General features: G+C 45.2%; 1 protein-coding gene across 7 annotated transcripts; it reads right to left on the bottom strand.

The window, feature by feature from the left end:
- Window positions 1-4,302: 4,302 nt before the first annotated feature.
- Window positions 4,303-13,833, bottom strand: spmip4 (sperm microtubule inner protein 4). Of its 7 annotated transcripts, none has more exons than XM_031812192.1 (10): window positions 12,881-13,833; window positions 10,788-11,613; window positions 10,071-10,289; window positions 9,601-9,672; window positions 9,331-9,360; window positions 7,877-8,067; window positions 7,633-7,721; window positions 7,058-7,238; window positions 6,208-6,557; window positions 4,303-6,012 (listed from the first exon to the last, which is right to left on the bottom strand). In XM_031812192.1, exons 2-10 carry the CDS (start codon window positions 11,090-11,092, stop codon window positions 4,897-4,899), a joined length of 2,553 nt encoding a protein of 850 aa, XP_031668052.1. In that variant the 5' UTR covers window positions 11,093-11,613; window positions 12,881-13,833; the 3' UTR covers window positions 4,303-4,896. The 7 variants fall into 7 exon arrangements, with proteins under 7 accessions (XP_031668052.1, XP_031668051.1, XP_031668056.1 ...); XM_031812191.1 differs by having other exon boundaries at window positions 12,937-13,833; XM_031812196.1 differs by having other exon boundaries at window positions 6,463-6,557; window positions 10,071-10,315; window positions 12,881-13,828.
- Window positions 13,834-14,200: the final 367 nt, after the last annotated feature.

Below are 14,200 nucleotides of genomic sequence, written 5' to 3'. Positions count from 1 at the left end.
CTGATATTGTCCGCATTCTGAATAGTGGCCACATTTTTAGACACGTGTAGATGATTAAAAGACACATTGTGATCTGATTGTGATCAGATCTTCCTTAACCACCTCCAGAGGTAGTCTGGCACCCATTGTGTCTGGATATCAATCGAGTGTAAACAGATCTGGATGGTAAAACCGTTTAATAAATGATCATTATACTGGTCTCTGGTCTCTAAAACCATTGACAGGTAGCACCATTGGAAATCCAATGGAATTTGTAACTGTCTAAAATGTATATGTATGTAAATGTATATATATATATATATATTATTTTTTTTGTGGACACAGTGGACACAATGTGGACACAGTGGACAGATAAGAGATACATTTTAATACAAAATGTAGAAGCAACAAACCTTGATCAGATAGTGATTGGATCATATTGATCAGATCACAAAACTGACATTTAAAAAAAAGGCTTTGATACACAACTTCTGTAAGTAGGGAGGCTAAAAATGTGTTTGTCTCGTTCATTGACCTCTATCATGCGTTCAAAAACTTGCCTGTCTCTGGGATTGATAATGGACAGGTGTTTATTCAGCATGGCCTACTCTGAGGTAAAGGTGTTCATCCAGCATGGCCTACTCTGAGGTAAAGGTGTTTATTCAGCATGGCATACTCTGAGGTAAAGGTGTTCATCCAGCGTGGCCTACTCTGAGGTAAAGGTGGTCATTCAGCATGGCCTACTCTGAGGTAAAGGTGTTCATCCAGCGTGGCCTACTCTGAGGTAAAGGTGTTCATCCAGCGTGGCCTACTCTGAGGTAAAGGTGGTCATTCAGCGTGGCCTACTCTGAGGTAAAGGTGGTCATTCAGCGTGGCCTACTCTGAGGTAAAGGTGGTCATTCAGCGTGGCCTACTCTGAGGTAAAGGTGTTCATCCAGCATGGCCTACTCTGAGGTAAAGGTGTTCATCCAGCATGGCCTACTTTGAGGGAAAGGTGTTCATCCAGCATGGCCTACTTTGAGGGAAAGGTGTTCATCCAGCATGGCCTACTCTGAGGTAAAGGTGTTTATTCAGCGTGGCCTACTCTGAGGTAAAGGTGGTCATTCAGCATGGCCTACTCTGAGGTAAAGGTGTTCATCCAGCATGGCCTACTCTGAGGTAAAGGTGTTTATTCAGCGTGGCCTACTCTGAGGTAAAGGTGGTCATTCAGCATGGCCTACTCTGAGGTAAAGGTGTTCATCCAGCGTGGCCTACTCTGAGGTAAAGGTGGTCATCCAGCGTGGTCTACTCTGAGGTAAAGGCCACCTACTCACCATCTTAAACAGCTACACCAGACACGTTCTGTGACCAAAAGAGCATCCTCTCATATGAGCGATTACAACCCCACCTCTCGAACTGCGGCTGCAGATGTGTTTGCTATGTTGTTGTTCCTAAAGCCCTGGTTAAACAATCACTGCCCCTTCAATGGTGGGGAATGTGAACGAGGTGGAGAAACTTGAAGCAATTAATAGCGTTGGTCATGATGTAGGTTCCAAAAGACCTTCCCCTGGAGTTGTGCAAAACATGGTCTGCTCCCACTGTCACCATGACTACACATACAGGGGCATGATGCATATTTGTGGCCACACCTGTCTCCTTGAGATTATACCTAGTCATTATTCATGCCAATTATTTCAAAGTATAACATGTAAACAATCATGAGCATTACTGGTAATGATACCTTGTTGCCATCGGCTACTGTTTCCCAGGCAATGCACTTGATTCTAACCCTGGGTGGTGCGCTGGTTTACACTGTGAATGACTCCACTAACTTGTTTACTTTTTCAGATGTTTTCATTTGAAAGTTTAACTGACAGATTTAGGATAGATCCATATCCTGTCCTGCACATGTGCTTCTTTACCTCTATTTTACACACAGTTTTATGGTCACCCTCCCTTCACATTTCTCACTGTCAATTGTGAATGAATATTCTTCAAGTTGTACAGGTGAAACGTCCATGCAGCATCTGCATGCCAACCATTTGATCTCAATCAGTTTCATGGGACAATGCATTTGGATCTTCTTAGTGCTGTATGTCTACAGTGTTGTTCTGAGTTAGTCCTACAGTGTTGTTCTGAGTTAGGCCTATAGTGTTGTTCTGAGTTAGGTCTACAGTGTTGTTCTGAGTTAGGCCTACAGTGTTGTTCTGAGTTAGGCCTACAGTGTTGTTCTGAGTTAGGCCTACAGTGTTGTTCTGAGTTAGGCCTACAGTGTTGTTCTGAGTTAGGTCTATAGTGTTGTTCTGAGTTAGGCCTACAGTGTTGTTCTGAGTTAGGCCTACAGTGTTGTCCTGAGTTAGGCCTACAGTGTTGTTCTGAGTTAGGTCTACAGTGTTGTTCTGAGTTAGGTCTACAGTGTTGTTCTGAGTTAGGCCTACAGTGTTGTCCTGAGTTAGGCCTACAGTGTTGTTCTGAGTTAGGTCTACAGTGTTGTTCTGAGTTAGGCCTACAGTGTTGTTCTGAGTTAGGTCTATAGTGTTGTTCTGAGTTAGGTCTACAGTGTTGTTCTGAGTTAGGCCTACAGTGTTGTTCTGAGTTAGGTCTATAGTGTTGTTCTGAGTTAGGTCTACAGTGTTGTTCTGAGTTAGGCCTACAGTGTTGTTCTGAGTTAGGCCTACAGTGTTGTTCTGAGTTAGGCCTACAGTGTTGTTCTGAGTTAGGTCTATAGTGTTGTTCTGAGTTAGGTCTACAGTGTTGTTCTGAGTTAGGCCTACAGTGTTGTTCTGAGTTAGGCCTACAGTGTTGTTCTGAGTTAGGCCTACAGTGTTGTTCTGAGTTAGGCCTACAGTGTTGTTCTGAGTTAGGCCTACAGTGTTGTTCTTTTGTTTTTACAATCAAAACACATATTTTACATGGTGCCATGCTGTTGAGTTATGGCCACATGAGAGAATTATGCAACAGGGTAGTGGGGTCAAAGGTCACTTGTCTGAGGTCAGCTGAGCATCCTTTGAGAGGCTTCCGGGAACTACCCACACAGTTCTAAAGACCAGAGACAGTTGGGAGATCCTGGCCTATACTGCCATCTACTGGACAAACGGTATAATAGCCACTGATGTACCAGAGAAGCTGTCATAGGAAGAAATTATGGTCATAAACCTACTGAAAACAATGTCTATATTTTCTATGTGAATGAAACTGATTTACACAGTGAATTGGCACTACACATCTAGCTAGATAAAACATTATCAAGAGCTTTTAAGTTATTTCACATGCAGTCTTATACAAAACTAGTTATATTTGTCTGAACAACATCAGTACATGATCAGTGATCAGTAGATCTCTCCAGATCCCTGCTGTACTCTGAGCGTCATTTCTTAGAGAGTATGTACCTGACTAAGATGGAATGACAGACTGCTGTAGAACGCTAAAGGACATTCCACTCCGGCATGACTCACTGGCATGGAACACAGAACAGTCTTTTGTGTCAAGCTGTAAAGCCGATCTGACTGGCAACACATGGTGTTGGAGGTGAAAAGGGATTTTTCTCTCTCAGATGCTGCTGCTCGAAAGAAGGTCAATGCAGAACTTGCGTTGTGAAAATATGGATTCTGTATCTGGATTCTGTATCTGGATTCTGTATCTGGCTCTGTATCTGGATTCTGTATCTGGCTCTGTATCTGGATTCTGTATCTGGCTCTGGATTCTGTATCTGGCTCTGTATCTGGATTCTGTATCTGGATTCTTTATCTGGCTCTGTATCTGGCTCTGTATCTGGATTCTGTATCTGGCTCTGTATCTGGATTCTGTATCTGGACTCTGTATCTGGATTCTGTATCTGGACTCTGTATCTGGCTCTGTATCTGGACTCTGTATCTGGACTCTGTATCTGGATTCTGTATCTGGACTCTGTATCTGGCTCTGTATCTGGACTCTGTATCTGGATTCTGTATCTGGCTCTGTATCTGGACTCTGTATCTGGATTCTGTATCTGGATTCTATATCTGGATTCTGTATCTGGATTCTGTATCTGGATTCTATATCTGGACTCTGTATCTGGATTCTGTATCTGGATTCTGTATCTGGATTCTGTATCTGGATTCTGTATCTGGATTCTGTATCTGGCTCTGTATCTGGACTCTGTATCTGGACTCTGTATCTGGCTACATGCACATCAGTATATTGTCTGAGGTGGACTCCTTGGTCCACTTGTATTATTAGTCATCTGTAGATTTCTTTAGGCTTTTTTAACGGACCATAAATGTGTCCCTTTCATGTGTTCATCAGTCATTCCATCTGTCATTGTGTCATGTATAGTGCCGCATATATACACTCAAAGCATGTAAACTACTTCTGGATGATTTTATTAGAACCATCTGCACATGGAAAGACAGACATCATAAGACAGACATCATAAGACGGACATGATAAGACAGACATGATAAGATAGACATGATAAGATAGACATGATAAGATAGACATGATAAGATAGACATGATAAGATAGACATCATAAGACAGACATCATAAGACAGACATGATAAGATAGACATGATAAGATAGACATCATAAGATAGACATCATAAGATAGACATCATAAGATAGACATCATAAGATAGACATCATAAGATAGACATCATAAGATAGACATCATAAGATAGACATCATAAGATAGACATCATAAGATAGACATAAGATAGACATCATAAGACAGACATCATAAGATAGACATGATAAGATAGACATGATAAGATAGACATCATAAGACAGACATCATAAGCAAAACATGTCAGTAGCTTTGAGTAAGCGACAGTATATGGTTGGATTTCCCATCATGAAGAGAGAACGTTGTAGACCGTAGACCCATTCCACTCACGAAGCCCTCTGATGTCTTCCACTCCCTACAGACTGTGGGCATAGTGGTAGGTCTACAATACAGTGCTCAGTTGTGGAAATAGAAGGAGTTGAAGCCGTAGAAGCGGTGCTTTCTCCCGGTGTGTACATTGTCCTGCAGGTCGACCGCGCCCCCCTGGAGGGAGCTGTGGAAGAGACGGTGGACCTCCGACTTACTGAAGGAGTCCTGGAGCTCCAACAGGGCCAGCTGGCACCGGCCCCTCTCCCCTGGGTGGGTGGAAGGCAGGGCATGTGGACGGGGTTGAATACAGGGGTTGGAGATACTGCGTGGGATGGGGATCTCGCTGTTCTGCCACTCCCGATCCTGTTCTTCAAGGGTCTGATAGACAGTCATCTCAGAACCCAGAACTAAATTCCTGCCAGAACGCCAGTTACGGATGTTGGGAGAGACCAGATCAGCAGCAGACAGTTCTGTCTCAGATTCATATGCCGCCCCTGTGTTGTTAGTAGCCAATGCTGGAACTGGCTGGCTCAGGCTGAACAGGTTACCCCCTGATGCTGTGTAGCTCTGCTTCTTGCTGCTAGGAATGTCCTCGTACCACACCTCTCTCTGGGTGTTATTCTCTTTGGTGACCTCTGTGGTCTCATTTAGGGGAGAATGGCAGCTGTACAAGGCCAGAGGGCTCTCTGTGTCTGTGACCTTCTCCAGGGAGGCTCTGGGAGCCTGGCTGCTCTGCTGGGGGTCTGATGCCCCTGGCCCTGGGTGATGGAGCCCTTCTCTGACCTCCTTGACCTGGCACTCACACCTCTCCTCCCCACACCTCTCACACCTAGAGCCGTGATCTTGAAGGTGGTGACCAGGGAACACATAGCCAGACACCTGAGCAGGCTCCGGCACAGACACATCTCCAGCCCCAGGCCTGGCTAGACTGAGCTCTGAGTGGCCATGGCTGTTGTTGGGATGGCCGTCCTGAGTAGAAGGGTTCCTCTTTATCTCCTGATGACTTTGATGACCAGACATAGTTCCTAGAGGCCCAGCAGGGTGATTCTGTGTGGAAGTCTGGTCTGTGCTGTGGGACTCTGCTGCTGGGGCAGTGACAGGAGGGTGGTAGGTGCTCTCCACCTTATGACGGCCCTGGCGTATTCTGGCCTTGCGCCCGTCTCGTGGTTTAGGGGGCAGCAGGACGGGGTGGGATCGCTCCCTCTGAGAGAGACGAGCACAGGTTTGTTAGGAGGAGGTTTGTCTTGTTCAGTCATCAGAGTAAAGTGATACTGAAGAAAAACTGTTTGTTTAAGCAGTCTAAAACTATTTCTATGGTAGTTGGGGAAGTTAAAGAAGGTTTGGAGGCTAATGTGTTGTGTAGGGAGTTGTCTTCCCAGTGATCATGTCTGCACGTACCAGCTGTGTTGTGTAGGGAGTTGTCTTCCCAGTGATCATGTCTGTACGTACCAGCTGTGTTGTGTAGGGAGTTGTCTTCCCAGTGATCATGTCTGTACGTACCAGCTGTGTTGTGTAGGGAGTTGTCTTCCCAGTGATCATGTCTGTACGTACCAGCTGTGTTGTGTAGGGAGTTGTCTTCCCAGTGATCATGTCTGTACGTACCAGCTGTGTTGTGTAGGGAGTTGTCTTCCCAGTGATCATGTCTGTACGTACCAGCTGTGTTGTGTAGGGAGTTGTCTTCCCAGTGATCATGTCAACGGTGTTCTCATGGTAGTCATCCAACCTCCAGGGATTAGTAGACCCAGTGCCTGGAGTAAAAACATATGACATGCTTGCCATATTTAATATGATATCTGAGTGAGACTGACTATCCAAATCAATGGGGCCCCCCGGTCGGTGATTCCACCATGATTACTACAGGTTTAGATAGCTGGCTAGACTAACTAACCAATCTAAACAATGGTAGTGGACATGGGGCTAATTGAGTGACTGTAGAAAAACTGCTGATCCACAACCAAATTTCAAAACTTGCACCTTGTGTATTCTACTATTCTAACTCTTAACAGGAAGTTGAGACCCAGACTGAGTTCCTAAAAACATGTACAACAGTAATTGTTAAATTGATCCGCGGGCCGCCAGTTCCCTGGTCCAACTAGTGTGGGTATTCCTCCATGTCTCTGGTAGCGTCTCAAATGGCACCCTGTCCCCTATAGAGGACACATCTTTTGACCAGAGCTGTATGGACTATATAGGGAATAGGAAGCCTGTTGGGATACAGCCTGCGTGTTCGGGGCTCTGCTCTCTATACCTGTGTAGTGAAGCTGGTAGGAGGTGACCCAGTGGGACTTCTCCACGTTGCGGAGCATGTTGGCTGTTCGTTCAGACAGCGTGACGTCCCAGTCACGCAATGTGGGGTTGGGAAACACTGTCTTCTGGGACTTAGGGTAGAATACCTGGGTCTGGGCCTCGCCCTTAACTGGCTTGGGGTGCTGAGAGAGAGACAAAGGTGACACAGGTGTCAGGAACAGATGTAGTGTGCATGTGACCTTCTTCCTTAGGTTGTTTCCCGAATGGCACCCTATTCCCTTAAGAGTGCACTACTTCTGAGCATGGCCCTGGAATAGGGTACTATTAAGGAATAGGGTACCATTTAGAACAAATCCCTAGTCATTCACTTCATTGAGAACATTCATTTATTGGGCTTCACTGGTCAGATGAGATGAACTATAACATTAAGGATCCTATTCTGCCTCCCAAATAGCACTCGATACCCTATGCAGTGCACTCTATGGGGAATAGTTTGCTATTTTGGGACGCACATGTTTCTGTGTACAGTGAGAGGGAAACCTGACTTAGCTAAATGACTGTACTGTAGCTACTCACATCCAGGAAGCCATGTTGTCCTGGCCATGAGATGGTTTTCTTCCTGGTTGTCATGGGTGCCTCCAGTACCTCATGACGGTAAGGACCTCCTGGGATTGAAGACAAGACACTTCATCTGGGAATGAGGCTTGTGCTTGTGTGTGCAACCTTATACGGGCAAGCACACAGACACACACACACACACACATACAGACACGCACAGACACACATGCAGTTCGCACACACAAGCACGCACGCACACCACCTTTTGTCTTTCTCAGCACGGTGACCTCTGGAGCAGAGGACGGGACGAGGGGGTTCAGGGGTCGTAGGGACGCAGCTCTCACGCCTGTGTCGGGGTCGTCTGGTGAGCGGAACGTTGGGAACAGGGCGAAGCGGGAGATGTGGGTCTGATACGGATGTTCTTTTGGAATTGGAACCTTTATCATTATCTCTCTGTAAGGAGGGAGGGCAAAGCAGTGAAGGGAGGACAGCCATTACAACTGTATCATTATCTCTCTGTAAGGAGGGAGGGCAAAGCAGTGAAGGGAGGACAGCCATTACAACTGTATCATCATCTCTCTGTAGGGAGGGAGGGCAAAGCAGTGAAGGAAGGACAGCCATTACAACTGTATCATTATCTCTCTGTAGGGAGGAATGGCAGAGCAGTGAAGGAAGGACAGGCATTACAACTGTATCATTATCTCTCTGTATGGAGGGAGGGCATAGCAGTGAAGGAAGGATAGTCATTACAACTGTATCATTATCTCTCTGTAGGGAGGGAGGGCAAAGCAGTGAAGGACAGCCATTACAACTGTATCATTATCTCTCTGTTGGGAGGGAGGGCAAAGCAGTGAAGGAGGGACAGCCATTACAACTGTATTGAAGCAGTCAGTGTAAAATTATATTAGCACTATAAACTGCGTCCTCCTTTCTCCACTCTCTGTTGGGAGGGCAGAGCAATAAAGGACAGAGACAACATTTCATATACAGTAAGCAGTTAGATGGATATGAATCCTGTACATTTTATAATGATCTTACTGTTGAGGAGGAGGGCATAACAATAAAGGAAGCAGAGATCAACTGTATATAAGTAGTTTCTGTAGAACTGGGGTCTCCAACCCTGTTCCTGGAGAGTTACTGTGTTACCCTCCTGTAGGTTTTCTGCTCCAACCCTGTTCCTGGAGAGATACCTTCCTGTAGGTTTTAACTCCAACCCCAGTTGTAACTGACCTGATTCAGCTTATCAACCAGCTAATTATTAGAATCAGGTGGCTAGATTAGGGTTGGAGGGAAAACCTACAGGAGGGTTTCTCTCCAGGAACAGGGTTGGAGGGAAAACCTACAGGAGGGTAGCTCTCCAGGAACAGGGTCGGAGATAAAACCTACAGGATGGTAGCTCTCCAGGAACAGGGTTGGAGATAAAACCTACAGGAGGGTAGCTCTTCAGGAACAGGGTTGGAGATAAAACCTACAGGAGGGTAGCTCTCCAGCAACAGGGTTGGAGATAAAACCTACAGGAAGGTATCTCTCCAGCAACAGGGTTGGAGATAAAACCTACAGGAGGGTAGCTCTCCAGGAACAGGTTTGGAGTTATAACCTACAGGAGGGTAGCTCTCCAGGAACAGGGTTGGAGAGCCCTGCGGTTGAAGGATATTCCAGTAGTACTGTAACAGTTGAGAACGAGAAACTGATCTAGATCACAGAATGAGTACTTACCCGATGTTGATGTCCGTTGGTTTTGGTATACTGAAAATAAATGTTTGTAAAATAAGAGGATAATCAATATGAACATTATATTGGTGTAAAACTGATTTCAGCCATGGTCCAGTGATGAACTATAGCAGTTCATCCCAAATGGCACCCTCTTCCCTTTATAGTGCACTACTTTTGACCACAACCATATGGGCCCTGGTCAACAATAGTGCACCATATCAGGAATAGGGTGCCATTTGGGACACACTATATAATATGTAAAAGGCGACCTACAGCTGGTCGTTGAGGCGGAGGTTACTTTTCTTGGTAGGTGTAAGGTCATAAAACTGTTGAATGGTGATGTTCCTGTGAAGACATTAAAGGAGAAGAACCCTCAGTTGCCTCTCAAATGGCACCCTATTCCCTATAGAGTGCACTACTGGTCAAAAGGAGTGCACAGTGTAGAGAATAGGGTGCCATTTGGAACACAAACCCAACCTATACAACATACCCTTGGTAGGTGAATGTGGACATTTCAAAGGAGAAAAATGGTTAGTACATTTTCAATCAATCCACAATCTCACAATTACTCGAAATCAAGGACTTTGGCTCACACTTGGAATAGTTAAAAAAAAAAATGTTTATATTATTTTGAGAGAGAATTTTCTGAATGCTACTGAATGCTTGATACTCAGAAGGGTTCAAGTAAATCAGAAGACAAGTTTCCGCCATTAAAAAGTAATGGTCCTTAATGCTAATCTTACTCAGGTGGGACGGATCCTCCGTAGCTTAAGTGGCGATGGCCCTTAATGATGGCAGGTGTGTGTTTACTCTTCTGGGAGGAGGAGGAGGAGGACGCCATCTTGTGGCTGGAGTGCTGGCTCAGTCTACGCTGGGTACGATCCGACGGTAAAACACTGCTGCTGCTACTGGGAACTCCGGGAAGTGGTGGGACTCTGCTGCTAGGGCCTCTGGGAAGAGGACTGCAAGAGGACATTTACACCTGTTGCTGAGGAACAAGTCAAGGTCAAGGGCATCCCTAATGGGACCCTATTCCCTATTTGGACAGGTCAAAAGTAGTTCACTGTAAATGGAATAGGATGGCATTCGGGATGTAGACTAGGGTTCCCAACGACACTCCTGTTCAGATGTGACCCGCTAACATTCCCATGTGACATCATTCATAACATCTCTGACCATCAAGTCTATGACAGACTAAAGGATTTCATTCCATCAGCTAAGCTACATGTAGTTCCCATAGTGCACCAAGACATGATGTACAACACAGACAGTACATAGTGCACCAAGACATGATGTACAACACAGACAGTACATAGTGCACCAAGACATGATGTACAACACAGACAGTACATAGTGCACCAAGACATGATGTACAACACAGACAGTACAATAACCAAATATACTGTAGGGCACTGGCAAACAAAATGGAGTCATGCAGGAGGATAAGACTGTTCTCTTACCTGGCCAGAGGTGGAGAGTGAGGCTGTTGCTTACACCATGGCTTCCTGCTCTGTACCTGTTTCAGATCCTTGTTCTGTTTGTACATGTAAGTCTCCTCTTTCAGACGCTGGAGGAGGGAGAAGTAGTCACCCAGCGACGGCGGGTCTGTCTGGGGCTCAACGACAGCATACGGCCCCCCAGCCTGGTGCAGGTGTTTCAGGAGGGGCAGGGAGGAGGAGGACCTCTGTTTGTGAGACAGGAGTAAAGGACTCCTCCCTATCTGTCTGTGGTCAGTGGGACGTTGCTGGATCCCTAGGCTGGTCATAGTGACGATGGCGTTGTCAACAGCAGTAGGCTAGCATCTGCAACAGGATCTGGGTTAGTGACACCCTATCCACTGTCTAGGCTGAGCAGCACACAGGCTTCATCTCTGTGTCTGTGCTCTCAGCAGGACCTGTACCATACAGGAAGATACTACTAATATCACAGCGTCACAGCTCAGTGAAGTGTCATGGAGTCTCCTCAGTGATAATATCACAGCGTCACAGCTCAGTGAAGTGTCATGGAGTCTCCCCAGTGATAATATCACAGCGTCACAGCTCAGTGAAGTGTCATGGAGTCTCCCCAGTGATAATATCACAGCGTCACAGCTCAGTGAAGTGTCATGGAGTCTCCCCAGTGATAATATCACAGCGTCACAGCTCAGTGACGTGTCATGGAGTCTCCCCAGTGATAATATCACAGCGTCACAGCTCAGTGACGTGTCATGGAGTCTCCCCAGTGATAATATCACAGCGTCACAGCTCAGTGTAGCAGCAGAGAGAAGAATGACCAGCCTCACAAAGCCTGAAACCGAAACAGGTTAGCATGAGGCAGTGTCTGATGCCAACAGATGGGTTCAATGACAGAGGTGGGCTCTGATTACTGCATGGCTACTCATGTTCCTCCACGCACGCACGCGCACGCGCACACGCACACACACACACACAGACACACCTGTGAACTAATCCAGACCTCAGGTCACAGTGTATAGCCAACATTATCCATGCTTTTATGTATATAGGCCTGCACTCACCTGCATGCGCACATAACATTAGATTGACAGGATAGATACACCGCTAGAATACAACACATAACATTAGATTGACAGGATAGATACACCGCTAGAATACTACACATAACATTAGATTGACAGGATAGATACACCGCTAGAATACTACACATAACATTAGATTGACAGGATAGATACACCGCTAGAATACAACACATAACATTAGATTGACAGGATAGATACACCGCTAGAATACAACACATAACATTAGATTGACAGGATAGATACACCGCTAGAATACAACACATAACATTAGATTGACAGGATAGATACACCGCTAGAATACAACACATAACATTAGATTGACAGGATAGATACACCGCTAGAATACTACACATAACATTAGATTGACAGGATAGATACACCGCTAGAATACTACACATAACATTAGATTGACAGGATAGATACACCGCTAGAATACAACACATAACATTAGATTGACAGGATAGATACACCGCTAGAATACTACACATAACATTAGATTGACAGGATAGATACACCGCTAGAATACTACACATAACATTAGATTGACAGGATAGATACACCGCTAGAATACAACACATAACATTAGATTGACAGGATAGATACACCGCTAGAATACTACACATAACATTAGATTGACAGGATAGATACACCGCTAGAATACTACACATAACATTAGATTGACAGGATAGATACACCGCTAGAATACAACACATAACATTAGATTGACAGGATAGATACACCGCTAGAATACAACACATAACATTAGATTGACAGGATAGATACACCGCTAGAATACTACACATAACATTAGATTGACAGGATAGATACACCGCTAGAATACTACACATAACATTAGATTGACAGGATAGATACACCGCTAGAATACTACACATTGAATTCGCTCTCTTTATGTTATTGAACATTCGCACACGACTGACTGCAGTACTTTCTAATTTTATGTTCGTTTCACATGCAGGCCTATGTGTTGTTTTTCTCTACAAGACATCAAAGACTGACCCAGAATAAATTGGGTCAACGGGGTAATGTACTTCAGCGCGAAGAGGTCTACCGACCTTATGTTCCCAACGGCAACGCCATTGTTGGGTTTAGATCGGAAAGAACTGTCAGAGTTGTATGAAGCGAAGGCCTCGCTGTCGCTGAGATGTTCTTTGCGCTCCGTACAGGTTTGAGGCAGTACAATCATGCGTTGTTGATTACGTCAGAGCAGGTCACCTTCTCCTGTGAAATCACAATGGAATCGGGATCAAAGGCTGGATTTCGCGGCGTTGAATATATTCTCTCCTTTAGCTGTCAATGGTGCTGAGTCTATACGAGGATCGGGTTGTTCCAGAAAACACAAAAACGGCTTTTGTCCAGGAGCAATTGGCCTAGTTTGTGGATCAATTTCTCACAGTATCAAGAATAGAAGTAGGACTTTCTTTGTTTACTAATTTAATAAACTGGTCAATGCTAAGGGTGTTTTATTGATTTGAACCTCGTCAACCTTGTTAAAAACAGGCGCTCTCCCGCTCCATGTTTCAATTCACACTGCGTCTATCAATAAAAACATCGACCCGCCATGAAAAACAACACACCTCTAGGCTACAATGCCCTGCCCTTATTCTAGAATCTAGGCAACCGTTCCATCCCCCGCATCCCTCATAATCAATACAATTTCGGACGTGACGTGGGGGCGTCCAAAATGGCACCCTATAGCCTGCATAATGCACGACGGGCCCAGGTCAAAGTAGTACACTACAAAGGAAATAGGGTGCCATTTTGGACGTAAACATTGAGTGTTTGCCAAGAAGCCTTAGACGTGCCTGGTTTACCAACTGTTTTAAGGAAATATATTCAGCATTAGCTCCTTAATTGGGATTCTCGTGAGACCTTGTCCAAAGTCTCAGCAAAACACAGAGATGTATCACTTCATGCAGCTGACCCAGAACTAAGCTCTCATCCCGAATAGCACCCTATTCTCTATATAGTGCACTTATTTTGGGCCAATAGGCTCCCATAGGGCTCTGGTCAAAAGTAATGCACTACAGTATATAGAGAATAGGGTTCACTTGCCTTGCGACACTCTGCACTACAATCTATGAACTCTGGTCAAAAGTAGTGCACTATACAGGGAATAGGGTCCCATTTGGGGCATAGACTAAGTCCAGTGACCAATCAGCCTGTTCAGCCTCAACTGAAGAGCTGCTCTGCTCTCTGGATTCCATTTCCTGCTGCTGCATTATACATGTGGAATAGATGCAGAGATTTCTCCAGGCTCTGTTGGCTCTGCTTGGTGTTAATACCCAGGATATTATAGAGGTGGTTTGATTAGCTCAC

This window comes from Oncorhynchus kisutch, unplaced genomic scaffold, assembly GCF_002021735.2.
Source record: "Oncorhynchus kisutch isolate 150728-3 unplaced genomic scaffold, Okis_V2 Okis02a-Okis13b_hom, whole genome shotgun sequence".
NCBI lineage: Eukaryota > Metazoa > Chordata > Actinopteri > Salmoniformes > Salmonidae > Oncorhynchus > Oncorhynchus kisutch.
This window is presented reverse-complemented; position numbering and strand designations above follow the sequence as displayed.